At 45.5% G+C, this 27,221-nt stretch overlaps 1 protein-coding gene across 4 annotated transcripts in view; it reads right to left on the bottom strand.

Moving 5' to 3' along the window:
- Window positions 1–5,200: 5,200 nt before the first annotated feature.
- The window catches only part of LMO1 (LIM domain only 1), a 47,711-nt gene continuing 25,690 nt past the window's right edge, over window positions 5,201–27,221 (bottom strand). For all 4 annotated transcript variants that reach the window (XM_085224183.1, XM_085224185.1, XM_085224184.1 and 1 more), the window contains exons 2-4: window positions 16,760–16,973; window positions 7,421–7,546; window positions 5,201–5,651 (exon numbers count right to left, since the gene is read on the bottom strand). In XM_085224183.1, the coding sequence (XP_085080309.1) occupies window positions 5,546–5,651; window positions 7,421–7,546; window positions 16,760–16,973 (446 nt within the window). In that variant the 3' untranslated portion in view covers window positions 5,201–5,545. The remainder of the gene's footprint in view (window positions 5,652–7,420; window positions 7,547–16,759; window positions 16,974–27,221) is intronic.

Genomic DNA, 27,221 nt, shown 5'->3' with positions numbered 1-27,221 from the left:
GGAATTTATTTGCCTCCATTAGTCTGATACAATACAATTTATTTTTCAACAGCTTCTCTCATGCAAAAGCATTGCAAAATGATTCACAACAAATCACAGCCGCCTCATGCAAATTTGGGCAGCTCATATCGAGCCCGTTCATAGTAGTGAGGGCTGCCCTGCTGGCTGGCGAGCAGCTTGGAAAGTTAATTATCTGCAGAAGGGGTAATTGCATTTTGTTGCAGAGAACTGGCAGTCGGGACAGGGTAAATACAGGGAACAATAGGCACAGGCAGAGCCAGAGGGGAGGTTGTGGGGTTAGGGGCACAAACCAATGATAAGGTGGGGTGAATCTTGAATAGCAACAGTGAGGTGTCTGGGAGGAGAGGAGAAGCACAAGGGATGAGAACTGCAGGGAAGGTGGTCCTGGGGCCAGGAAAGAGGACAAACCACTGAAATTGCAGGGAGCCAATTATGGGGCCTGGAGGACGGAATAGATACAGGGACTGCATGGGAATGAGCCAAACCCCATGGATTAGGATCTATCCCAATGCATTTCCACAAACTCAAGCAATTTCTCAAACTCCCAACCCCAGTTTGCAGAGCCTTTCCCCCTGAGCAGAGCAATCATTAGGAGAACTTCATGCTCACCGGATGGGTGGAGTAAACAAGATTCTCCCAACAATGTTGCTGACCAATCATTTCTCCTGCCTGTTGGGCCAGCTGTGCCTCTGATAGCTCTCTTTCTCATGAAACCAGGGCAATAAACCCGTTATGGGAAGGTCATCTGTTAGGGCTACTGCATGGACACTTCACTCAGCCCCTGCTCCAGCTCCCTCATTTCAATATGCCCAGAGGCTGCAAGTATCCAACCCTGCAGCCCTTTGTGGAGTTGGGGAAGGATTTTTTCCTCTCATCCCACTTGGTAGTCCTAAAAGTTTTGCAGGATTTAATACAAAATTTAATCACAATTTTATCCAGCAGTTCAATAATTGTGGTACTTCAGCCATTTCTGAAATGGACAACAGCTCTGCAAGAAGAGGACTTAATAGAAAGTTCATTCCTTATTTAAAAGCCAGAATAAAGCTATCTGGGGAGAAATTAAATTGTGTCAGCATAGAGCCAGGAAAGCAAAGGAGCGTGGGGGGCTTGGGGCACCCTGGCTGTGCACATCCTTGGGCTGCACGGGGGTTTTCCTGAGACATTATTTCAATGCAGACACCCCCAAAAGCAAAGCATTCCCCACAGTTAATCCTGTACAAGTTTATTTATTTATCTATTTTTTTTTTTTTTTTACTCAAAAGGAAACAGCTTGTGCCATGCCAGAAATAAATGTTTTCTTTCTGATTATTCTCATTGTTGAACGTTCATAAAGTAGAGAAGCCAGCGGCAAAGAATGTCAGACGTGTCTGCTAAGGGGTTAACATCTGTAAGATGAATGCTGCAAAAACTTTTTCTTTTTTTTTTTTTTTAATTAAAAAATATATTTCTGGAGCAAAAACACAAGCAATAAAGAGTGTTTGCCTGTTGGGAGGCTTGTTTTGTAATGCGGTATGAATAACCAGCTGACAATCCCATTTTGTGTTTTCTCTTCGTATGGCCAATGGCCAAGAGCCAGCCAACTTTATTGTCCTTGAAATGTCATGATTTTGAGTATGCACAGAATCCTTAACTGCCCAAATTACTGCATAACATTCCTTTTTATTATATGGCAACAATGTGATCCTGGGCTCAAAGACTTACTAGTTAAGAAGATTATGTGTTTTCCTTTTTCTGTTTTGTTAAAGTGCCAAGTCTTGCATTTTTGGCATCTTCTAAAGAATAAAATGTCTTCTGAAATATTCTCTCAGAGCACAGAAGTTACCTCAGAGGAGCTCAGAAATACAGCGCTTTTCAATACTTTCTCATTTACTCAGAAGTTCAGACGCATTTCTTTTCCTCAAAAGCTTCCAATTTTTTTCTCTTTGTGCATATTGACAGCAAAAAAGATTGTCCTTCATAACTTTGCGTGGTGTTACTTTGACGCTAATTTATCTCTTTCCCCCTTCCCAAGCATTGTGAGTAGGAATAGGCCCGGTCTCCCCACAGACATGGCTGTGCCGTGCTGCCAGGACACGGCCTATTGTTTGTGCAAGAGGCTGAGGTGTGGGACCAGTGGCACTGGCTCTGGATCTGCCCATTGCCATACTAAAGCCATTTCCTGTATACACAGCCTGCCAGGGAAAACTGATGTCTCAAGTTCAGTTACATTCCTCAGAGGGCTGTAATCAGCAGTACAAAGTCTAGCTGGAGGAATAACCATGTGCATCTGTACAGGTTAGGGGCTGACCTGCTGGAGAGGAGCTCTGCAGAGAGGGAGCTGTGTGTCCTGGTGGACAACAGGTGGCCATGAGCCAGCAGCGTGCCCCTGTGGCCAAGGAGGACAATGATATCCTGGGGAGCATGAAAAACAGCATGGCCAGCAGGTGGAGGGGGGTGATCCTCCCTCTCTACTCTGCCCTGGTGAGGCCACAGCTGGAGTGCTGTGTACCATTCTGGGCTCCACAGTTCAAGAAAGACAGGGATCTCCTAGAGAGAGTCCAGCGGAGGGCCACAAAGGTGATGAGGGGCCTGGAGTGTCTCCTGAATGAGGAAAGGCTGAGAGACCTGGGGCTGTTCAGCCTGGAGGAGAGAAGGCTAAAAGGGGATGTTAAAAATACTTATAAACATCTGCAGTGTGGGAGTCAAGAGGATGGGGCCTGGCTCCCTTAAGTGATGCCTAGCAACAGAACAAGGGGCAATGGGACAAACTGGCACACAGAAGTTCCATCTGAACATGAGGGAAAACTGCTTTGCTGTGAGGGTGACAGAGCACTGGAACAGGCTGCCCAGAGGTTGTGGAGTACCCTTCTCAACCTGCTGTAGGGAACCTGCTTTGGCAGGAGGTTGGACTAGATGATCTCCTGAGGTCCCTTCCAACCCCTACAATTCTGTGACTGTATGATTTCCATACTAAAGCCATTTCCTGTATAGACTGGCCACCAGGGAAAACTGCTGTCTACGGCTCAGCTGTATTCCTGGAATAGCTACGACTGCACTTGTGCTGTTCTGAATACAGCATTTCCAGGACATGCTCCTTCCCTCATGCCCCACACTGGGGCCATGCCCCCGCCCCATGCCCCCAGCCACACATAGCAGCACAAAGCAGCACACGCGAGCTCTGCTTGGCGTCGGGAAACAGCCTGTGAGCCAATAAAAGTGGGCTGAAATGCAAATATAGCATTTCTTGTAAAGTAAATTAAGCTAACAACGTGGTTACAAACCGCTGTTAATATTAGATTAACTTGTTTGGCAAGATATGAAATTAGAGGAGCTGGGTTGTCGATAGCGGAGTGTTCAATAACGCTAATGCTGCTCGGGGAAGTATAACATCCATCTGAAACACAGATGCACGCACACAAAAATTAAGTCTGGAGGAAGAGCCAGAATCTGAGCAGCAATTACACCAGCATTAAAGATGGATAGAGAGTAAGGTTGAGATTTTTGATTGCCTTTAAATACTGCCTTGTTTTTAATCTCAGAACCAGGCTGCGCTGCGATCAGATGTTAGCCCTGATTCAAAAAAAAAAAAAGATCCCAGATTTCAACATTTGCAGTATGAACTCAAAATATCGCTTTGATGTGAGCTAAGGAGGCAAATAGCAGCTAATTTGGAGGCTGAAGCCAGCTGTGTGTGTGTGGGGTGGGCAGAGGAGTCACCCAGAGCCACATCCCCAGCGCTGGCTCTGAGACAGAGGCGTAAATGTCACACGGAACGGCAGTGGTCACTAAACTGATTAAGCAGTGGTTATCTTTAGCAGTAAAAAGGCTATCTGCTAATACTAAGTGATTAGAGTCTAAAATGCCATTTACTCTGCTCTGATTCCTTGAATGAATATTTATGCCAAGTGATGACTATAACACCATCAAAAGGTTCTCCTGCTCTGTTCTTTAGAGTGGAAGTGATTATTCAACAGCAGGTCTGCGCTCCAGCACTTGTTTCTATTAAGCAAATTTGCAGCATTCAGACAAAAAATCCTGATTGCATCGTCCTCCTGGGAGTTTTATTTTTAAAGAACTCGCACTCCCAGCACTCCCAAGGGCACATGCTGCTGCAGGTGGGCCGTGTCCGCAGCCCAAGGACAGGAGAGGGTGACAGGGATGATGCACGACTTCTCCATTGTATTTTGTGTGAGCCAGGATTTAACTGAACCTTTCAGGATAGGAATTCCTTCCTGGGCAATGATGCCCTGTGCTCTGCTCTCATGTCCCCAGCCCCAACTTCCTCGACACCACATCACCATGCTGCCAGTGCCATAGGAGCCACTGACATGTGATCTTAGTAGTTGTTTCAACTCACCCGTCCCAGTCACCACTCCATGAGCCATTCTTTTCTCTTGCACTGTCTTCTGCTCCTCTCCCCACTCCTGGTTGTTGGTTGGCTTAACCTCTTAGATTGCTGCATATCAAGAAAAAAAACAACAAACCACTTCTATCACTATTCTGCAGCGCACCCTAATCCTAACCTGCTTCCTCCTTATCATCCTTCCATCATCAGTTAATCATAAAACAAAATATTTTTGCCTAATAGAAAAGGAAAAATATTCAGTATTCTTAACCTCAGGCCAATGAAACCTGGGCCTAGAGGAGCTTTTGTCCAGCAAAGTCGATTCCCTTAAGTTTGATCTTAAAGCTCAGGCACTACGCTGTCGATGAAATAAATGTTTCAGTGACACATAAAATCTTTAAGGTTGGAAAGACCACTAAGATCATCCAGTTCAACCACCAGTCCATGCCTGTGACCATTCTATACCATGTTCCTCATGTGACATCCACCCTTTGTCAACAAAAAAGCTAACAGTTGCAAACTGAAAAAGGTCTAAACACTTACCTACAAAGAAGTACCTACATTTTTACATGTAAGTATCACAGAATCATTAAGGATAGAAGACCATGAAGATCATCCAGTCCAACCCCAACCCACCCCCACCATGCCCACGTCCTTAAGTGCCACATCTCCACATTTGTTGAACACCTCCGGGGACAGTGACTCCACCACATCCCTGTGCAGCCTGTTCACACGTGGGACTCCCCTGCTTTATTTACTCAGGTCCCAGGAATATCTGTGTATGTGTTTAAAACCTGCTTATCATCAAGCCTAGGAAAAATGGCCTTTCACCACATGAACAAACCACAGCTAAGATGACCAGGAAACATTCATAATTTTTAATTCACACCAGTAATAAAATTGCATTACATTTTTCATAAAATAAATGTTCCAGTTTATATACAGAAAACAGACTGTACAGAGCCCTCCCCCAGACCCCGGAAACTCACAAACATACAGGCAATGCAGTGCTCAGCTAAGCAGGCACAACTGTACATCTAAAATTGTAACTGCTTTGTGTTGGGGGTGGGGGGAAAGTACTACAATGTATATAGTCCTCTCTGGACCAGAATTAAAAAAATATTGCAGGCAAGCTGACAGACGGCTGGCTGCTGGCGCGGCCGGGCGCCCATCCACAGTGCTCCAGCGAAGCAGGGATCGCTATTGAACCTGGGACTCGAAGCTCCCGTTCAGCTGCCCTTCCTCATAGTCCATCTGACACAAGATCATGTTGTTCTTCAGGAAAAACTTGTCTCCCACACAGAACCTGGAAGACAGAAAGAATTAACCGGTTTCAGTATGCACAGGAGTTTTGGCAACGTGAATTTATTACGGAAGGAAAGGACACGCTGCTTGGAGCAGAGGGCAACCAGGGCAGGCTGGAGCTGAGGCAGCAGAGCGGGACATCCCTGCAGATGGAGCTCCAGGTGATGTTACAGAGCCTGTATGAGGCCTGTGTTGGTCCCGTGCTTCCCCAGCTCCCCCCAGTAAGGCGTTATTTGCACTCATTTCCAGGCAAGGACTGGCTATTAAGTCCTTCCTCACCCCCTTGTGTACAGTGCTGAACAACAAATAGAAATTTCCTGATGGCTGGGCTCCTAACCTTTATCTTCATTGAGCGAAGGGCACCGCTCTCCATATACCATGTAAATTGTTCTGTTTGTATTGAAGTTGACAGAAAGGCTTGTGATATTTAACAATTTTATTTGACCATTAAGGTCAAAAAAGTTCGACATATAATATCGGAGAGGTATAAATTGACAGCCCGTAGCTTTTTCACCCTGTCTGCTTGCTGAAGAGTTAGAAGCTCATCTTTTCTTCTTAAGATAACAAATAATGCCCTTCGAGCCTGGTTCAGGGGGTGCTGTGTCCACTATGCCAATGGGACGAGGACACTTCAGAGCCCACCACAGCCCCAGGTGCTGGGTCCCAGCCCCATGACTGGAGGGGGCTCTGAGGCCGCACTTCTCTGTCTCTCTCTCTCTGCTTTACTAATTCTGAAATTCATCTTTTTTTTTTTTTCTGCATTAAAAAGCTAGAAATCAATCTCACTTTGAATTAACAGCTTTTAAGCTGAGAGCCGTACTGCGCACACAATTCTGAAAGCCACATGCTCCACCAGCAGTTCAATCCCTCTAAGAACAGACACAGCTGACTGCATTCTGCTGCTCCCCGTTACCCTGAGCCTAACAGAAGCCTCCAAAGAGAAACGTAGAAATGACTCTTGCCACCAGCCCCCCTGGCTGCCTCTTCCCAGACCTGGTTGCTGTGTTGAGGGGCTGGGGGTGTGCATGGCATGCCAGGAATGCCCAGGGGTCCCCTGGGCCCTGATGTCCTCGGAGGGGGCTGGTTGCATAGGGAAGGGTGTGCCTCCTGGTACCTGCAAGCCTGGATTTGGAGAATGAGGCTAACGAAAACACGGCATGCTCTGTATCAATATTAGATTTTGCTCGGATGCATTTAATGCTCTGTACACAGACACAACGGCTGGAAGAGAGCTAGAGGAGAGGAGCCTTCACCACCAAACCCTTTTATAGCTGGAGAAGGAGGTGGGTGCCCCATCCCAAAGGTACTTGGGCACCCACCTCTGCAGCTCTGATTCCAGGTTGACCTAAACTCATGGTTCTCGCTTCAGCTTCCCGTGCTGCTGTTACAGGAACACTTCCACACCACCCTTTGGGGCCGAAATCTCTAGAGGATAAGCCATAAAAGTTTGTAGGATGACATCTAAAAGAACGCAGCTCCCACTCCGGAAATGGAACCTCGGTCGCACTATGCCTTTGTAGGAGGGATGCGAGAATAAAGAGGGGTTTAGCGACAAACCCTCACCCTCGGGGCTCCCTGTATCGCAGCCAGCAGGGACCACGGCACGGGAACCGCGGGCAGGAACGGCCCCGGAGCCGCTAGGGGTCAGTGCCGCCCGCCGCCGCCGCGCCGGGAGCCGGGCACGGGCAGCAGCCGGCCGCACCGCCTCGGTGCTGTGTGGCAGGGCCGAAACGGAGCCCGTGTTGGTGTGTGCAATAACCGCGTCCTTACCGCTGGTTGCAGAGCTGACAGGCGAAGCAGTCCAAATGGTAAACATTATCTCTGGCCCTCATCACCATCTCAAAGGCAGGGATCAGCTTACTGCAGGCAGCGCAATTCCCGGTGGTACCAAAGAGCCTGCCAAAGAAGCACGATCATTAGAAGCCATTTTAATTAAATGGTGGAAGGACTAATTAAGTGTAATTAGCGGTATCAAATACTGTATTGCACCAATAAATAGAAGTCGCGGTCTCCATTTCGCTGACCAACCAGTGTGCAGGAGCTCGGGCTAAAGCTGCCTGCTGAGCGGGCTGCGATCATCCAGACGAAAACTTCATTTGGATTGCACGCCCAGGGCTAATTTGCTGTCTAATGGAGAAAAGCATTAAACACTCGCAGCACAATTTTGGGGCTCACAAAATTTCAGTCAAAAGCTCTCCTTGCCCCCACGGCTCTGCCAGCCCAGCAGGCAGCACCACCACGCTGCTGGGGGAAGAACCTTGCTCACTCAATGCTGAAAGCACAGCAGCACGCTTTTCCTCGTGATGGGTATACAGCACCAGTTTGCAAAGCTTCTGGAGGAGGGCGAGCCCTGCTCCCTGGTTGTGCATCCCTCCCGGGAGTGGCTCAGCGCCACACCAAGCCCTGACCAGCGTGCTTTGCTGTTCCACTTCAGCTCCCCAGCCCTCGAGGACAGCCCCTCAGCACTGGAGGCTCTGCCATTTCCATCTTGCCTTTCACTATCTGTCTCTCCAGATGTCTGCTGCTGTTACAGCTCCCGCCGGGGACTCAGCCAAGACAGCAATGTCCTCCCCCCGGCCCCATCTCTGAGCCATCCCCGCCAACCCACAGACCACCGCCACACAGACCAGCCATGGCGCCAATCAACAGACCGACAGCACCAGGTCAGTCTGCATTTGGTCAGCTGCTTTGCTCTGGGGATGACAAATACCCTCAGAGTGAGGCAGGATGGCTACTGCACCCTGTTAGCCCTGTGTGTGCCACACACTGCTGCCTGCAGACAGATGCAGGCTCCCGGCTCGTTTCGAGCCATTGGTTCTGGCCAATTCCACAACACACAGACCAGGAAAATCTATAACCAATTTCTAAACATGCAATTTGCCAAGCTGATCAATATTAATTATTACTGGCCAGTAATTGTGAATTACAACACTCAGCAATGTTACAGAAACCTTCACATAACTCCCACCCGCACTGTGCCGTGCAACCAAAGCACGCTTACTCCCAAGCTAGAGAAAAAGCTACCCTTGTTTTCAGGTACCAGCGGCCTTTCATCCTACCTGGTGGAAGAAGCCCAAGAGTGTCTTGAATCACAGAATGGCTTAGGTTAGAGAAGACCTCAAAGATCATCTGTTTCTAACCCCCTGCCATGGGCAGGGCTGCCTTCCACAAGCTCAGGCTGCCCAGGACCCATCCAGCCTGGCCTGGAGCACCTCCAGGGATGGGGCATCCACATCTTCTCTGGGCAGCTCTGCCAGTGCCTCACTGCACTCTGAGTAAAGAGCTCCTTCCTAACATCCAACCTAAATCTTCCCCTTTGTCCTATCACCCTCAGACTGTGTAAAAACTTGGTCCACCTCTTGCTTGTAAGCTCCTTGAAGCAGCAGCATGTTCTCCCCGAAACTTAAACAATGCAAACCAAAAGGAAGCACTTGCACTACTTGCATGGAGCCAGGAGTTGGACTCAGTGACCCTTAAGGGTCCCTTCCAACTTGGGATCTTCTACGATACCATGCTGCAGGATGGAAAAGTTGCAATGGGAGAACTCCATACTCTTCCCCTGAGACTCCATCATACGAGGACTGAAGGAGAGGGGAAAACCTCAACTCTACAATTCTAAAAGCCGCCTTACCCTGCCAAACTCAAGCCATGCAACCTGCTGTGGGAGCACTTTACTTCCCATGGGCCAGCACTGCAGCAGCAGGCTGGGAAACGCTGCACAGAGACGCACCCGGCTCTGCACCCTGCAGTGCTCGGCCCCCATCCAGCACCGTCCACAAATCAGGCTCAGTGCAGCCCCCTGCCCCCTCCCCTGCACGAGTGCCTCCCTTCAGCATGGCGAGACCTGACGGCTTTGTGGGGTTTTGTCACTGTCACAAAACCAGGCGTTTTTAGAGCGCCCAAGTCACAGCAAACTCAAAAAAAATGAGCCCGATCCATTAGGCTGGGAGACTGGGAGGTTAATCCTAGATTTGCTCTGTGCCCGGCGCTGCTACGCGCACAAGTGTAAAATATCCATTATTCATTAGCATCACCGTTGTGTGGAGCTCAATCTAGATTAAACAAAATAAAGGGGCCCCAGACAGCATCATTTGCATTGTTAAGCAGGCGCTTTTCTTCAGCCTTCAAATAGGAGACTTTTCTAAATGGAAATGATGGGGAAATTTGGACAGATGTTCACTTAACTATTTAAACAGTTAGCTTAAGAAACATGAAAAATGTATTTGGCATCGTGTTCACCTGTCTCCTTTCAGGGGGCTGGGGGTGCACCGATTGTTAAACAGCTCTGACTGTTTGCATAAGATCTACAGCTTATGTTCAGTCCGGCTGAAACCGCGTCGCCTTCGATGTCTACGTAGCCCTGATGCACAGCCGGCCCATGTGCTGATCTTTTCCTTTTCTAGCAAGTTTCACAGCCCTCCATCCCTGCCCTTCCCAATCGGTGAGCATTTCACACTTATTCCAGCACTCCCTGATTTGAATCTGCTTCCCAGAGAGCCATTTAGAACCCTGTGTGTTCAGCACACTTCTAAAAATACGCTGCAGTTTGTAGCTCAATGAGCAAGAAATGAACTTTTTTTTTTTTAATCTGCTCAAAGAAAAGCAAAATGAACATGGACTTTGCCTTTTTTTTTTTTTTTCTTGCTTGTGACAAGCCTGCCACCTCTGACCCCTCCTTACCCAGCACCAACTGGAGCTGAAATCCAAGGTGGGGAAAACCTACCGTTGCTGAAAGAGGGAGTGGATGAAACTCCTCCACCACGAGCCCCATCTGTGGGTAAATTCCAAATAACCCCACACGAACAAACTGATCTGCAGCCTGTCCCCCAGGCACCTTCACAACAGATGCGATGCTTTCTCACACGCTCACATACACAAAGTTCAAGCGCTTTAGAAAAAATCTGTCAGGAGATGCTCAGCATCTACTTACCAGCTTGGTGCCAATGGCTTAAAAGAAGCTGGAAATACAGAAAGGTTTCGCTCTGGAGCTGTTTTGCTGCTTCTAAATACACTTTTTTTTTTTTTTTAATCTCCCTTTTTGAAGTTAAAAGGCAACGATTTTAAAGCACAGATTTATTTATTCCCCTTTATATAACAAGAAGACCTAGCCAGCTTGTAAATAAGCACAGACTATGCAGATTTAAAATTTAACACAATTAAACTTTTACCCTGTGGTAGTAATTATGTTTAATGGCTCTTAGCCTGAACTTAACCACGTCTATTGTTGTCAGCCAGTCTAAAAGCAGGAGTTTGTCCAAGGACAATTTTCTGTAGTTTATAGGCACACTAAAAACCTCGCTACGCACTGTTCTCATTGGCCGCTGATGTCAGTGTGCATAGTAAAAATTAAAGCTAATTGGCATACAGGAGCAGCAGTGAATGCAAATGAATTAATGGGAAACGAGGGGAGCACTCCTGGAAGCAGCATGCAACGATTGAAGGGTGCTTTTTAGGTAAAGTTTTGTTTGTGCTCAAGAGTAGCCTTCTGCATCAAGACTTCACCAGCTGTGAGAATACACCTGAACTTGATTCCAAGCATACTAAGGTCACTGGCACCCTGCAGGTTTGGGGGGAGAACAGAATGGCAAAGACTCCATATTGCAGAAAAATGGGAAAATATGCCTCATGAGATGACTTTAAGTTTGGCACCTCTTTACAGACTTTCTTCCTTCTCAAGCCAAATTGTGCCACTACGCTGAACTAAGAACTCTGTTATCTACTTCTGAAGCTCTAGAAACAGCAATCTGTGCTACAAGGAGGGAGTCCCTGCTCCTTATCTTCCCTCTGGCCTGGTGGCTGCTACCTAGTCCATCAAGAAAGAGGGAGAACATTTTCCCTCGGTGCAGAGAGAAAATGTTGGAGCTGGTGACTTCAATAAAGGAAACAAAAAAACAGGAATGAGGACAGGCAAATGTAAATAATGGATGGTACACAATGGATGTGTTGGGGGTTTCCATTTTTTTTACATTTCTTTCTTAAGCAACACAAGTTCAAAATTAAACTGCTGAGTTGAGACTGAGAATTCCCCCAAAACAATAGGCTTTGTCAACAAAAAAGCTAACGATTACGAACTGAAAAAGGTCTAAACACTTATCTACAAAGAAGTACCTTTCATTTTTTACATGTAAGTATTATAGAATCACTAAGATAGGAAAAGACCACTAAGATCATCCATTCTAACCACCAACCCAAACCCACCATGCCCACTATCCATGTCCCTCAGGGCCACAGCTCCGCGTTTCCTGAACACCTCCAGGGATGGTGACTCCACCACCTCCCTGGGCAGCTGTGCCAGTGCCTCACCACTCTTTTGGAGAAGAAATTTTTCCTAATATTCAGCTTGAACCTCCTTTGGTGCAACCTGACGTCATTCCCTCTTTTCCTATCAAAGTTACCTAAGAAAAAGGCTGACCCAAAACTCAGTGCTAGAAAAAGAGGATTTCCCACCTTACAATTTGAAACAGACCAACAAATAGCCATTAGCAGCTTGCAATTAATATTTTTCTTGTCTGAGGATACTGAAAATATGCTGAGCAAGAAGCCTGATTTAACCAGAGTACTGAATATACCAGTAATTGCAGGGAAGCCTGAACATCACTTGACAAGATAAAAAAGATGAACCTTAAAAGCAGCTTCAAACGTGAGGATTCCAACTTTCCTGTAATCAGAATTTGTGTAACACTCAGCAAAAGCTCTCACAATGGGCACTTCAGCACAGTACATACCATAAGCTGGGGCACTCTCCTCTCCAGGACATTGCTGCCAGTGCCTCAGTGGAAGGTCATGGCAGAGGGGGCAGAGGAGGTGCATTTTGATACTAATGAAGCTGGTCAAGTTGTCCTCCTGTGATGCCTTCAAGTTCAGCCTCAAGGAACTTCCATCTTGCATGCCCAAGCGTTTGTCATTCATGGACATCGTAATGGGAGGACCTGAACCACTCAGTATCACAGCCCTCTGGCTGTGTGACCGCCCTAGTTCTGAGATCACTGGGCATAAACTTCAAGGTTGCTCAAGAGTGTATGTTTCCAGCTGAAGAATGCAGATAGATGTTCACTTATTTTTCCTCCTTTTGTCTCTTCCTCTGTATTCTCGTAACCATACTAACCGGGACAGCTAACAGGTAGAAGTCCTTGTCTTCTTATATTAAAACTGATGCCCTCACCCTAAAATCCATCTTGTCTGCCCCTATACTGCTGAACACCTGGGGTACAGCATCCTCGTAGGGGAGTTTGAAAGCAGCAATCAGCAATCTGCAAGTTTCAAAGCCCAAGAGGCACGTCAGCGTTCCACAGCTGGGAAGTAATATTCCCCATAAGCTTTTCACCTCCCTGACAGGTTGTGGAGGGGGAAGGAAAAAAAAAAGCAAGCAAACAAACCAAGCATTTCTTGTTTATTCTGAAAAGCATGGGCTATGAGAAACTCCTGGACCAGCTACCTCGGAAAAATAAAAATAAAAATCTGTGCTTTAACATCACAAAGCAGAGCAATGCTGCCAAGACACATTGTATTTTGAGCCTAATTAATTCTCCTTAATCTGTACAGACACCAGGCACACAAGTGAGGGTGCCCTATGTAGCATGTAAGTCACTCCCTGTTGTGATGCAAGAGCAGCACTTCAGTTTAGCAGCACTGTGGGCTCTGGGCAGACAGCACGCGTTCACCACGCTGCACTGACACCTCCCAGAGTGGAGCTGGGGAGTGCTGAATTGCACCAGAAGCAGCAACCAGAGAGAGATGCATGGAGCCCCTGAGCTGCACGTGACACCATGTCCCAGAGCAGCCTCCTCGACAGCATTTGCTTATCAGAAATAATTAGAGGTAGGAATGCTGGAACTGTGATTATGAAACAAATGGTAAATCTATTTGCTCAGATGAAATGTATCGAAAGCTACATCTCGGCACAGCTGGAGACTGAGGTGATACCGCAAGGATAACAACTCGAGATCCAATTTCATCTTTCATGATTAAAAAATGAGCAAGAAAGTGTTTTATGAAATGTGAAGGTTAACAAATGTTCCTTCGCAAGCAATGACGACAGTTTATCTTTTGAAACAAATGATCAGGCCATACTTTGCTAGCGACTCCTGAAGTACAGCAGGCAGGCTTCTCCCAGAAGCCTGCATGCCCTCACTGCTCGGACATGTGCCCAGGCATTCCTGTGTGTGAGTGCCTACACCTCGGTGCCCCTGCGCTGAAGAAAGGGATGTGCTGCCCTGTGCTGGGGGGTCACGGCATGGGCAGGAGCTGGCCTGCTGCAGGTGTGTAGGCCAAGCCCCAGCACGGGGTGGGGAAAGCATGTTCTGTGCATAGCAAAGCTCGTGATCCTGAACTGCATGCTTAGCTGATGGGCAAATGCAAAGACACTGGTCTACAAAGAGACTAAGAAGCACCAACATTCTCCTGGCCATTACACAACTCCTTTCGGACTTCAGATAAGAAAGATGCAGCTGTTTACATTTATGGACTCCAAATCAATCCAACCATTTATTTTTCATGTGACGGTCAACATACTAATCAGCAGCATAGTCTGTGACACCACTATTATTCAAAGAGATGGAGAGGAAGTCAGTTCCTTTGGCTGTCCTCCAAAGTACTTGCTTCTTGGAGTGAGTGCAGTGTGAAGAACAAAACCTTATTTTTAGCAATGAGTTCTGCTAAAATTTGACGAGTAGAACAAATATCTTGAGTTGTTTAGTGAGGTGAAAAAGATGTGGGCTGATGCTCTAAAACTATTAAAGGGAAGAAATTAAATATGATGGAAGTGGGTAATTCTCCAAGAAGAAAAATTCAAATTTCCAGCCGTGAACTGACAGTAAAGAGAATGATGACAGCAACTTTAGTTCCTTCTATTAATAGAACTAATAGTTAAATTGATAGAGAAAGAAACACTATGTGTGGAAGACAACGGGAGATGTTTTAAGTTAAAAAAACTGTTTTATACTTTGATAAAATGTGGGACTGTATGGCATTGACCCTTGTTGCTGAATGTGTTCCACAGAAGCAGGACAGAACCTAGTGGTGCACAAGAAACCTCCAAAGTGAGCACTCTTGAGTTTGCTCATTAGCAAGAACACAAACCATCACAGCTGTAAAGCTGGCCAAATCACTGAATGCAAGCCAATTACTGTGTTGCAGAACTGATGCTCTTCCTTCCGACCCAAATCTTGGTTAAATTTCCTAGGTTATAACAATTACAGCGCATCTCCCAGCAGCAACAGCAAAAGTAAAATACTTCTAGCAGCCAAAAGTGCTCTAACAGATTGCATTCAGATAGGGGAAAAATACTTAGAGCAGGACGTGGGATGTCTCTTGGGGTCTGCAATCCTGGCTTCTTTCCTACCTTGAACGCAGAATTCTGGTTTGTCCCAAGAAGTCATGCCATCCATGGCCCAGAGAGAAGATCACGGATTAAATTCCAAGCAGTATTCTCAGGATAAACCAAGAAAAGAAAGATGCCCCACAACTGCAGTGATAAAAAAGTTCTTCTAAGTTTAACAGCATCAATAGTGCTCTATTTTGGCACTCTAATGCGTCTGATTTGATGATACATATTATTTTTGTTATGAAACTAGAGAAAACCAAAATCAATATGGTGCTCATTAAATGGATGAGACACAGAGTAGCCTGTGGGTCTTGGAAAGCAAATGTAAATGGAATCACCATCCAGCTGAAGAATTTCTAGTAGTATTCGTAGAGCAACACTGAGTATCTATCTTTCAGGTCAGATTAAAAAAAAAAACAACATTGTTTATCAAGTACATTTACAACAAAGTCTGGAGAAGTGATAAATAATGAAGAGGAGGATGACTGATGGAGAGACCAGGACTGCTTGGCAGGCTGGGTGCAAACAAGATAAGTGTTTTAATAAAACCATCTATAAAGAAACACTCCAGAAACTAACGCAGCCTGTATCTTGTGGAAGGAAAACTATTTCTAGAAGAAGCTCTTCTGAAAGACTTAGGGGGTCCCTGTGAACGCATTCCAACTGTGAGCAAAAGTCCTTGTGTGAGAAGGATGTTTCTTACATTGCCTCAAAGAAAGTGAAGGTGGCAGCTCCCAAATGGCAGCTATTAGATATCTGTCTTCTATTTGGCTCAGTTTCTTGTTTTAGAGAGAGAAACTCGCTTGTAAAACTTTTACCGAGAAAACATTTATGAAAGATTTTCAGGAATATGTGAAGGACCTGACTACCTAAGCACCCTCTGCACACCGAAGGTTAGCCAGCAATGCACCTCCATTTCTGAAACCAGTGTGGTGGTATGTGTTGTTCTCGCTGAGTTTGCTCAAGAAATGTTATCAGTCCTTTACGAAAAAAACACAACATATTGGCTAGAGATCAAGTACACTCTTCCAGATGAAAAACAAAGCAAAACTTGGAGTGTTTTGCAGTGCAACCCTCATAAGAATGTTTGCATTAGGGCTGCTGCCTTTTTAAAATTCATTTGTGTTTATCAGAAGTAGTTTGTAAAAAAAAAAAAACATACACACCAGGCAAAAAAATGCTCTGTTGTTACATATTGCAGACACATACTGACAGGGTAGCTCCAGCTCAAGAGTTGGTCTCTGCAGACTTCCTCACGAACAAGAAAATTTCTGAAGTTGATTTGTAATTTTGGAGTGTTTTGCTCTGTTTACTTAGCGAAGAGACAGGAGTCCCACGGGAGGAGCCTCACTGAAAACAAGCACCAAAAGTCTATCTAAAAGCCAGTGCTGAAAGCGAAAAGGAAAAGGTAAAAGCTTGGTCAGATCACAGAATCATAGCATGTCGGCCATTGTGCAGGAGCATAACATCATAGATACTCAAGAAGAATTAACAGTCTCCTCTTTACTTTCTCTGAAAGATCTTTTTGCTCTTGTTGGGGTAAAACAGTAGAGTTAAGACGTGTCCTCTTCCTAACTTGACCTAAAAATAGGATGATACCTCCCTGACTATGCAATACATGAACTGCAAACCAAAGGCTATGCTCAGTTAGGGAAGAACCTCCAGCCCCTCTGGGTCAGGCCCAATCGTGCACACGTACACATTTTCACAGCAGGGGCTAGAAAGGCAAACAGCTGGCAGCGAACTGAGGCGCTTGGGAAGAGCCCATGCTACATTCCTCTATTTACCTCAGGTAATCTCTGCGGCAAAGGATGAGATTTGCTTTTGTGTAAAGGGTTGATCCAACCTCTCCAAGACGGCAGTCGCAGCAGGCGCACTTCAGGCAGTCTTCGTGCCAGTACTTATCCAGGGCCTTCAGCAGGTACCGGTCCTTGATCTTCCGGTTGCAGCCAGCACAGCCCTTCTGCTTCCCCTTGGGTTGGACGGATAACATCGGCACACCTGCAATACAACCAAACAGCGGGGTTACAGGGCATTCAGACAGCTTGAGCAGGTTTCCTGCACTTGGGGCAGCGCTGGGAGCAGCAGTGCAATCCGTGAGCAAATTCTGCTGCTGCTCCCACTGCAAGGAGCTCATGCTGCAAGAAGGTGGTGGCCAGAGGAACTTCATTTGCTGCTGCAGGGTAGGTAGGAACGTGACACCTGCAGGAATGTGGGTTTTTTCCCAAGGATAGGGCTGACACAAAAAAAAAGTTGTTTTTTTTTTTTTTTTAAATTATTATTTATCAACATTTTGCAGCAGAACCAACCTGCTGCAATTGCAATAATCAGAAGGGCCAAACGTGTGCATCCCTGCCCTGCCCCATTCAACACCTTGCCTAGATACAGCTGCGAGGAAAGGAGAGGTGTGGGTGTAAAGCTGGGGCATGCCACTGGTTCTCCTCCTTTGTAATCCCCACTGGAGACACAGGTTTAACCAACGCAAAGCAGATGAGACGTTGTGACTGGGGTAACAGCATCACTGATTGTATGCCCTTACCTGAAGTTAGGCCAGCTCCAGTAGCAAGCTGGATGTCCCAGAAAATAACAGCTTGATAATGGAATTATTAACAGTCCCTTGGCCCGAATGGAACAAGCCAGTGCTATTGCAGTAAGTGACATTTGCTGCTTTCCTTAAAAGCCAGGCTGACCCGGTGGTGGTGGCTAATGCGCAGCCCATGTAAAACCCACTGCTCGTACGGTAATAATTGCTTTGTCAGAGCCGCGAGCAGACGACAATAGCACTTAAGACACCTCCGCGCCAACAGCGAGGCATCGATCTGGTTGTTATCAAAGTGGTCCCAGCAGCACGGAGATGGGTCAAGTAACATTGGAGAACTCTCCAGACTTATAGAGCCCTGCTGCTCGACGCTGCAGCACCGGCTAAGTCAACACCGCCAAATTTCTGATGTCAGTGGCAAATATGCAATAATGAAATGAAAACTTAAACCTGTTTTTGAGCAGCAGACGTGCAAGCCAGGATGACACAAATGGGGGTTTCAAAACGCTGGTTCTGGATAACTGGAACCATTGAGCCCTCCTGTCTCTCCGCCATTTCGGTTCCCTGCTCCTCCAAGCACTCCATTGTCTTACGAGAGGCTTCCGCCAAGAAGGGGAATGTACCACTTTGATTTTTTTCTAATAACTAGCAAAGGAACAGATATATATATTTTTAAACAGTACCTTAAGCAAGGAAAAAAGCAATGTATTTGGTCAGCTTTCAGCAGGGGGCTTTCTAATGAAAAAAAGGTACCATTTCAGAGATCATATGATGTTCAAAGCTGCTATTCCCACTCAGATAATAACGAGCAAGGTCAGCCTCTGCTGGTCAGGTTCAGTGTTTTGAAATTACATCCTGGTCTGTGAGGTTCCCTCCGCCGGCCCAGCGCCGCGGAGCACACACACCGGGCCAAGCGGCGGCTGCAATTAGCTGGTGAGCTGACACAGCAGGCAAGGCGTGAAACAAAATTTCAAAAACTGCCAAACTCCATCAGCACAGCCTCCTCGCATGCCTGCCATGTCATTTCCAAGCAACAAGAGAGCAGCATCTCAGAAGCTTAACCCCTTTCGCAGTTGGAGGTGTGTGGAGAGAGGGCACGGCCAGCGCTGAACCCGTTTCCTCCTCCCAGCAAACCCCGAACAAGCCAGACTTTGCAGGAAGAAGCCACCACCTGCAGAGCTGCTCTTCCTTTCTGGAAATTTCCCCACTGCAAAACCACAATGCTGCTTTGTTCCTCTGTGCTGTTTTTTTCCATCAAGATCCCCCATCCAGTGAGGTAACAGGGTGCCCTAACGTGGAAGAAGGGCTCACTCCAGCCATGTGCACTCAGAAGGCAAAGAGCAGCAGTGCAGAGCTAGGGAGACAGACAGGCATTTATCCACTGACATACACGATGATGGGGAATGCTGGCCGGTCACTACATTCTAAAAGGACCATCAGTTGAAGTCCATGGCACTCATCCTCCATCACTATCTTTTCTTAAGAGTGGTGGATGAATCTATTCTTGGCTGCCTACGCTCCCTTCTTTGCCCTTTACAACTTAATAGACTTGCTGCTGGTTAATACAAAACAAAACCTATTCTGAGTGCTCAGAGCTCCAATGCACATTAAAAAATTATAGATGCCACCTCTGGACATACTTAAATTTATGGCTGTGTCTAAAGAGGCAGTTACTGCATTCAGTAATCTAAACTTTCTTCCATTCACAGGCGGGTGAACCAGCTGTAATCAGCCCGTATCTTCTCAGCTGGGGTCTTCCTGTAAAATCATTCTGCTGGCTTTGTAAGATGAGCGCCCACTAAGCACACCTCCAAGTTTTTCTAGCCCGTTTTACTGACGTTTCTATTCAACACGGCAATCTGCTGCAACTCCTCTAAGGGCACTGCTCATAAAGCCTTGTTTTCAAGACAGCCCCGCAACTTTTTTTATAAATGGTGGACCTTCTAAATAACAGTTATCTGCAATAGTCCTAAGGCATACATCTCTGTAGTGCTCTGATCTCCATGAAAGTGACTGGTCCCTCTGAATGCATGGAAGCTCGCCACCTGATTTCTTTATTGCAACTCTAAAGGTTAATTAGTCTGGAAGAGCGATGTGGGACCGCTGGCTAACGATAGGCACCTGGAGGCTTTGCAGCCTTGCTGTTCTTTCTGCAAGCAAGAGCAGAGCAGGTGACACCAGCAGGACTTCTCAGCCCACTTTGGTACCAAGGGGCTGCAGGAAGCACTGCCACCACCGCCTCTGTGGGATGGGATGGAGAAAGGAGCACCCAGTGAGCAGAGCCCAGGAGTTCAGCTGCAGGAGGACCTCCCCCAGCTCCCCCGGGAGTCGGCCGAGTCCTCCATTTGCCATTTATGACAGCTAATTAGTTATTCTATTCCAAATCTTTGCTTTAAATAAAAGAACTAATTATACACAAAGGTCAGTCCCCCACCTCCTGTGAAGCACACATAATTGGCTTATTTCCCCAACACTGTGTGCAAGTTTCACACAATGCTTTCGGCAGATGGCTTTAACTCTTTCCCTCAGCAAGTTTTCTCTCCTTTGTTCTGGTTTGGGTTTTTGTTTGTTTGTTTGTTGTTTAAAGTTTCCTTCTCATTAGCTACCTTTCCCATAAAAGACTGCTCAAAAACAAAGCAGAGAACTAACAATTAACAGAACTTGCAGGAGTTATCCTTACAGGGATGCAGCATGCCAGCACTAAGATCATTTCTGGTTCCAAGACCGGTGTTTCAGGAGCTGGGCACTTAAGCCTAGGTTTCAGAGTTCCACTTGAGGGAAAAATGTTTATTTCTAGCACAACACCCTGTAAATGAGCTGACCTCGTTTTGCCTACTAACAAAAAAAAAAAAAAAAAAAAAAAAAAGAGCATTTGGCTGCAAAAGATGAAAAAGTAACTGAAGAGTAGGAGTAATCTTATTAACTCCTGTCTCATCGCAATAAATAAGCTGCAGTCTTGTGCCTTTTATCAGAGGATCTGGTATCATTTAAAAGCTTTAGAGCCCTGCATCACCCATTTAAGTAAATGCAGACAGCCGCTGCCAAAAAGATGCAGTGAATTTTCATTCCCTTAAAAAGAAGCTCCCTTTGTGTTCCCAGTGTTGTATTACTCACCTTCTATGAATATTAGGCCCTGTGAAAGAAGGCAAACCATGCACTTCCCCTGAACTGAGCACGCTGTCCAGGACGCCTTCATTGACGGATGATGGCCAGCAAGGTGAAGCTCATCATTTCATCAGTATATCCAATTAAAATGTTACCTTTGGAACACCGAGTACTTGCAACTAACCACTCACAAATGAGCCTTCGACCATTCATCAAAATTATTCAATGAATAACCACAATCTTTTTTCACTTTCAGTTTCATGGTGCAATACATAGTAGGTGATTTCTACAGTGGCGTAGTATTCATTTGTGGTATTCTTTCTTCTGTGTCATTACTAAATAAATTCCCCAAGCAAGGCAAGAAAAAAACAACCAAAAACCAAACAGTTGGAGAGTGTGCTTAATAGGAGAAGCAACGTTTTGATCAGGATTTTTGTTTTAACTATGCTATAATCTTCCTCCTAGTAGCATCGCAACTTTGGGGCTCTCCAGTTCTGAATGAGCCTGAGTGAAGCGCACTGTAGACTCTCATTTCCTACAGCAGCTTTCCTCAAGGGCTTACCTCCTGCTTCAACCTCACTATGGACAGACCCTGTTTTCATGTCCTTTGCTCAGCAATATCCCAAATGACCATTCACATCACTGAAATCTGTACCAAAGCAGATCCCAGATTCAGGACACGAGGCTCAGAGTTAGGATCTAAATTTCCATTTTCCCCCAGAGTTCTGAGACTTCCAGTGCTTGGTTTAAGTCTCTTCATTGCAGAGTTGCTCTCACCTGAGGACAGCCTGTCGCTGTAAGGGAATACAAGGCACCAGGCTGAACGCAACTACTGTTGCAAAAGTTTCTATAAATCATTCTTGTAAGCAACATTTTCCCTGTGCTCGCAAAACACACCTGTTTGAGCTTTAATTTTTCATAATTGGCATGTGCCCAAAGCTTATTGTTAGCACATGTAATGTTTCAGTAAAATTTATTTTTACTGTTTGAAGCCCTGGGAACAGTAAAAAAAAAAAAAGAATGTGCAGATTTCTTGTACCTTAAACCTTCAGCATTTAGCACTCTACAGTCTAGCAAAGGTCCTGATTTTTGGTGGCCAGCTCCCTCACTCAGTTTCTGTAGTAGAATGAAGTCTGGCAACAGAGAGAGTACCCACAAACCATCCACCCAGGGGAAGAGTAATATCACAGATGATGTGTTCACTTGGGATGATGAGCCTGGAACTCTTCCCATACTCCTCAGTACTCCACTGCTTTGCAAGAGACCATTGAGGAGACACTGATGTCCCAGAATTTCTCTTCACAGAGTTTAGTCAAAGCAAACCAGCAGAAGACAAGTCTCAGAGCCAAATGATCATAAAGGTGAGAACTCATCCCTCACTTTTCAGCTCATTTAGGAATGTCTATATGTGAATGCTAAATGCAGAGTCTGGTGTCCCCTTCCCTGCCCATTTCCAAAAAAGAAAACAAATCAAATAGAAAAGCCTTGTATCAACTTAAAATCCCAAAGAGTGTTTGAGAAGCAAAAACTCAAGTCAATTATTTCCATGCAGACATGTAACACCCCACAGTTCTGACCTCCTGGGTAAAACACACTGCTTAACGAATTGCTATCGAGGTTCCAGTAGATATGCAAAGACGTGCAATGTAGCAGAGCTGAGGCTTAGCAGGGAGACATTAACATCACCCTGAGAGATTCAGTACACTGTAGTTGTGAATATTTTAAGGAGAATGGAACTATATCATTGCACAATCATCATCATCTTTTCTTCTGCCTCTTTGCAGACATATACAATGTCAACCTAAGCTTTCGGCAACCTTAATAGAATTTCAGTGCCCACTGCCAAATGGCCATTTGATGTTCTGCTCTGTGTACACTGATGAAGCAATCTGTCACAGCCCTTAATGCAGGCAATGATGACTACCCAATCTAAAGCTTTCGCAGGCTTAGAGAAATTTCTCAAGACTTTTGGAGCCTATAATCATTTGTGCAATACCACAAAAGAATTTGGAATCCTGCTGCTCCGTATTTAATGAAATATGAATATACTCCTTTGAATGTTTCTAGAAGAAGCCATTCTCAGGCCAAAAGCATATTTTACATCATCAATCACTAGAAAGTTGTGCTGGCAACTCTGAACTAGCAAATGCTGTGGTGACTGCAAGTTATTCTATATGAAAGCACTGGTCTCCCACCCAAACTCACCACAAAGCGAAACATTTATGCTTATATGCCCTGCACAACATTAGCACAGCTGCACCTTTACCTCTACAAATGCACCAGGACTAAACATTTATTGGCATGTTTTCTTCAATTCCAGGAGATGATGAAAGATTCACCTGCAAGGAACGCAGAGAGGATCCCTGCATTTAATGCAGTCCAAGTCAGGGAGACAATTGCTGACGACCTTCGGGAAATCATGAAATACACCTCCCTAATGACTCAGAAAGATGCAGTTATCCTGGAAACATGGGCTCCTCTCCCTTTCCTACCGACAGCGGACCGACCCGTCTGCTATTAAAAGTTGAAAGGAGCAGGGCAGGAAGGAAAGCTATTTCCTTCTCTTCTTGTTGAAAGGAAAAAACACAACACACAGCCTTTTCCAGGACCATTTGCATGCTGAGCTGTCAGACCATGCACTTTCCATTAAAGAGATAGCATCCCTTTTCATAAGTCCATTTGGGATCCATTTTAGTGTTATCTAAAAATCAAATCTACATGGTAATCCTTTTAATGTACTCTTGACTTTTAAAAACAGCTTTATGTTCCTTCAGGAAATGTTTTAAGCCATTACTCAGTAATTACTACTCACCCACGAAAACACTGATCTTTTACAATATATAATCAGTTTGCTGTCTTAAAAAATAAAGCAGACTGGAATTTTTTCTCATGATAGCAGTGGAGGAAAACCAAGTAGCAGAGAACATCCTTCCTCCCCCAGTATTTCGAAGCAGCATGCCTTTCCTGCAATGTAAGACCAGAATGGGTGTCAAACACCATTCAGACCTGCACAGAGAGCACTGAATTTATCTGGATGACACCTGCAGCCGTCACAGCAACGTCCAGCCAATCTTCAGGAGCCTGAATTTACCCTGGCAGTCCTAGCACAAGGTCCTAAAGGTTGCACTCCACCCCCCCAGACTCCCTGTGTGCTCATGGCAGAGTTCAAGAGGGACAGCACTCTGACTTGCCTCTGACTTCCCTCTCCAGCACAGCCAGAACGGGGACAAGGGTGTGTTCTGCCCAACCACAGCTTCTGTCCATCTTTCCTAATGCCATGAAGACAGAGAAGACAGCAGAAGCAGAGGCTAAATGCTTACAGTGCTGCTGTTCTTCTCGTTATTGAGGTCTGGATTTAGCCTTACTGAGTCACAGCTTGCTCCCACCAACAGCTTTTAATCTACCCCATTTCACTAATACAACTAAGACGGAGAAACTCTGCTACTTGGCCATTCTCCTTTCATTCACAGGAAAAAGTATGCAGATCCCAGTACAGTGCTGTTCATTAAACATTTGTAAAGCTTAAGTTGGCCATTCCTATATGTCTCCAACCAATTTTTGTTGGTCACAACCAACCAAGTCAGACCTTACAATCCACAGCTGTTATTAACATTACCCTTCTTTACAAGGAACTACACTGATAAGAATTAAAAGTGCTTCCTTGGCTTCAGACATTGTACACTTGGTGGTGATGTACAAACGGGAGCTGAGCACTATTACCCTGAACAACAGAAGAGACCCACGTAAGGGGAAAAGACTGCACAACATCTCTCCTTTTGTGAAATGCCCCAGAAAGGCTTGGAAAACCCAGCTGCAATTCACCATATATTCCAGAGTAAAGTGAGCTCTAAAGGGTTTGGGGCAAGTCAGCATGACATTTAGTTTGCGCTAAAGCATCTTAGAAGTCATATGAAATATAGCGTAACAGAGCATATTCTACTCTATTAAGCATTCAGGAGCCCGGCATCGCAGTATTCAGAATATGGATGAGAAGCTGGAATTGCACAAGGCATTCCTCCTCTTATGGCTGACCGCTGAGTTGCATTCAAGCTGATCCTAAGGGAGTCATTTTCATTAACCTGCAGTAGCTCTCTAATCCTATTCCTTGAATTTCAGACCACCACCACTACAAGAATTTATGACCTGCTGCCTGCACCTTGGATAGCACTCGCACTACTCTTTTCCTGCTCCCCTGGATCATTACCACCGCTCCATGCAGCAACTGATTCTCTTAAAGTGGAAGTTCTGCTCCTCAGTGCACTTACCTATGCTCCATTTAACTCTCACCAACATACATGAAGAACTGATGGTCACACTTGGTTTAAAAGAGTGAAAAAAATCACATGGCCTAGTCCAGCATGCAGAACCAAGGGCTTCCTGACGGGTTTCCTATGATTTGCCTCAAACCTCAAGCTAAAGAGAACTCCCAAATCACCAACTTATGGCTTTAAAATCCTAACCTGCTGGCCAGGAAGCTGACTTAGCAGCCTGTCCTCCACCCCGTTTTGGTGGGACTCTTGCTTGGTTGGCTTGGTTGTCCTCCACCCCACCGCGAGATTCCTGACTGCTGAAATGAACTCCTTCACCGAACTAATGAAATAAGGAGTCTGAAGTGCTTTGCAATCCTTTTCAGAAAAGCCTGTACCTCCAGATGAGACTCAATTTCACAGCATCAGGGAACTGTGTGCCAATGCACTGTAGTGGAACACCGGGGCTAGCAGGAGCGGCAGACAACAATGCTAACATCAGGGTTATTTTAGATTAGAGCACTTCCAAATCAATTTTGGATTTAAACTTTTAAATGCACTCTCCAGAAAGAATCTGCACTGAGTGAGTATTTTCAAGACTAATTTTCTAAGCTTGAATAAAGCTCATTGTTATCTAAGGAAAAAAACACCGCTAACCCTTGCTACAAAGGCTGGGTCACAGCTCAAAAATTAGAGAACGGTGCTGCAAAGGAATAAACTACCTAAGGCAACATCCATAAAACTGCAGATAAAAAACCACTGGGAAGAGATTTTTAACTGAGACCAGAAGTTGTCATTATATTTGGGACCCAGGGCACTTTTCCGTGAATGTGCACTGCTGCAGGGGAAAGATGAACGAGTCAAACATCCACAGGTGGACAGCAGGACTTTGCCACAGCAGAAACCCTGTGGAATTAAGGCGGAGCCTCAGCACTCTGCAGAAAGAAAGTTGTTGTGATGAGAGAAGGGAGCGTGTAAGACAGATGGGAGAGCTGAGGTTAAAGTTCAGACCAAAAGCAATTAAGACGGGTGAGAGTGCCCCGCAACTTGACACAGGTTTGCTTTGTGTTCAGAACTTTTCACTAGCATTAAGCATCTTAACTTGTGTATAGAGAGATTATAATTAAAACCTGACAAGCTTAAATTAGCCATTTATAAAAGGTTCTCCAGAAAGCTTTTAAAGTAGACTAAACATATCTATTAAAATGGAAGAAAAAGGAAAAAAAAGAAAAGGAGCCATTTTCAGTTACAATAGTTTTCCTTCCCAGATATCTCAAGAGATTAGACAAATTTAAAGCCAAAGTTCTGCAATTGTCCAAAGCCACTGAAAGGGCAGGAGAGAGAGAACGTGTGGCAATTAGGAAAACTTGAAAAAAATCCTTTATTTAAGGATTTGTTCTTCAGATGAACACAAGCAGTGCAGAAACCTCAGAGACCCTAATTTCCTTTTAGGACTTTGAGCGCTTCAGGGCGCATTTCCCCAAGGCCAAGGAATGAATTTGGGCTGCCACAGGGCTGGGGAGCAGCCGGAGAGCTGCTTTTCCCCACTGCCCATGAGAGTGGAGGGTGCATCTTCACCCCATACTGGCTGTTTGAATTCATTCCAGGCATTTCAGCGCTACACAATTCTCCTGTGAGTTCAAGAAACTGAAACTAAAGAAAATGTGCTCTTTATCAACTTGTGCACTGGTATCAAACAAGATCAGGTAATTTATTCCCCCTCCTAAAGAAAGAAATAAAAAAGCCACAATTATTTTGATATTTCAAGATGTGTACAGACTATAAGTATCTGGAAGCCAGGTTTGTGAGAATATCACAGAATTGCAGGGGTTGGAAGGGACCTCAAGAGATCACTGAGTCCAACCCCCTAAAGCAGTACCCTACAACAGGTCACACAGGTAGGCATCCAGACAGGTCCTGAATATCTCCATAGAAGGAGACTCCACCACCTCTCTGGGCAACCTGCTCCAGTGCTCCATCACCCTTACCATAAAGAAGTTTTTCTGCATGTTAGTATGGAAATTCCTGTGCTCAAGTTTTAGATCATTACTCCTTGTCCTATCGAGAAGAGCCTGGCTTCATCCATTTGTTTCCTGCAATCTTAGTAGTTAAGGACAGGGCTGTGCAAAACTCACCTTATTACTTCCAAAATATAGTAGATTCCTTCTTTCTCTGCCTCTTCTTTTCATAAAGCAGATGTAGTCCTCAAGGAATATGCTCCGACTGGGCGTCCAGCTGGGAGGGAACCAGACAGCAGAGGTTTCCCAGAGCACACCGCCAGCCCTGCCATGTGCAGCTTGCTCTCCGCACACCTTTCTGCAGAGACAGCTACAAACATTTGCTTATTGACCTAGAGAG

The sequence above is a fragment of the Meleagris gallopavo genome, chromosome 5 (assembly GCF_905368555.1).
Source record: "Meleagris gallopavo chromosome 5, MGAL_WU_HG_1.1, whole genome shotgun sequence".
In the NCBI taxonomy this organism is placed as follows: Eukaryota; Metazoa; Chordata; class Aves; order Galliformes; family Phasianidae; genus Meleagris; species Meleagris gallopavo.
This window is presented reverse-complemented; position numbering and strand designations above follow the sequence as displayed.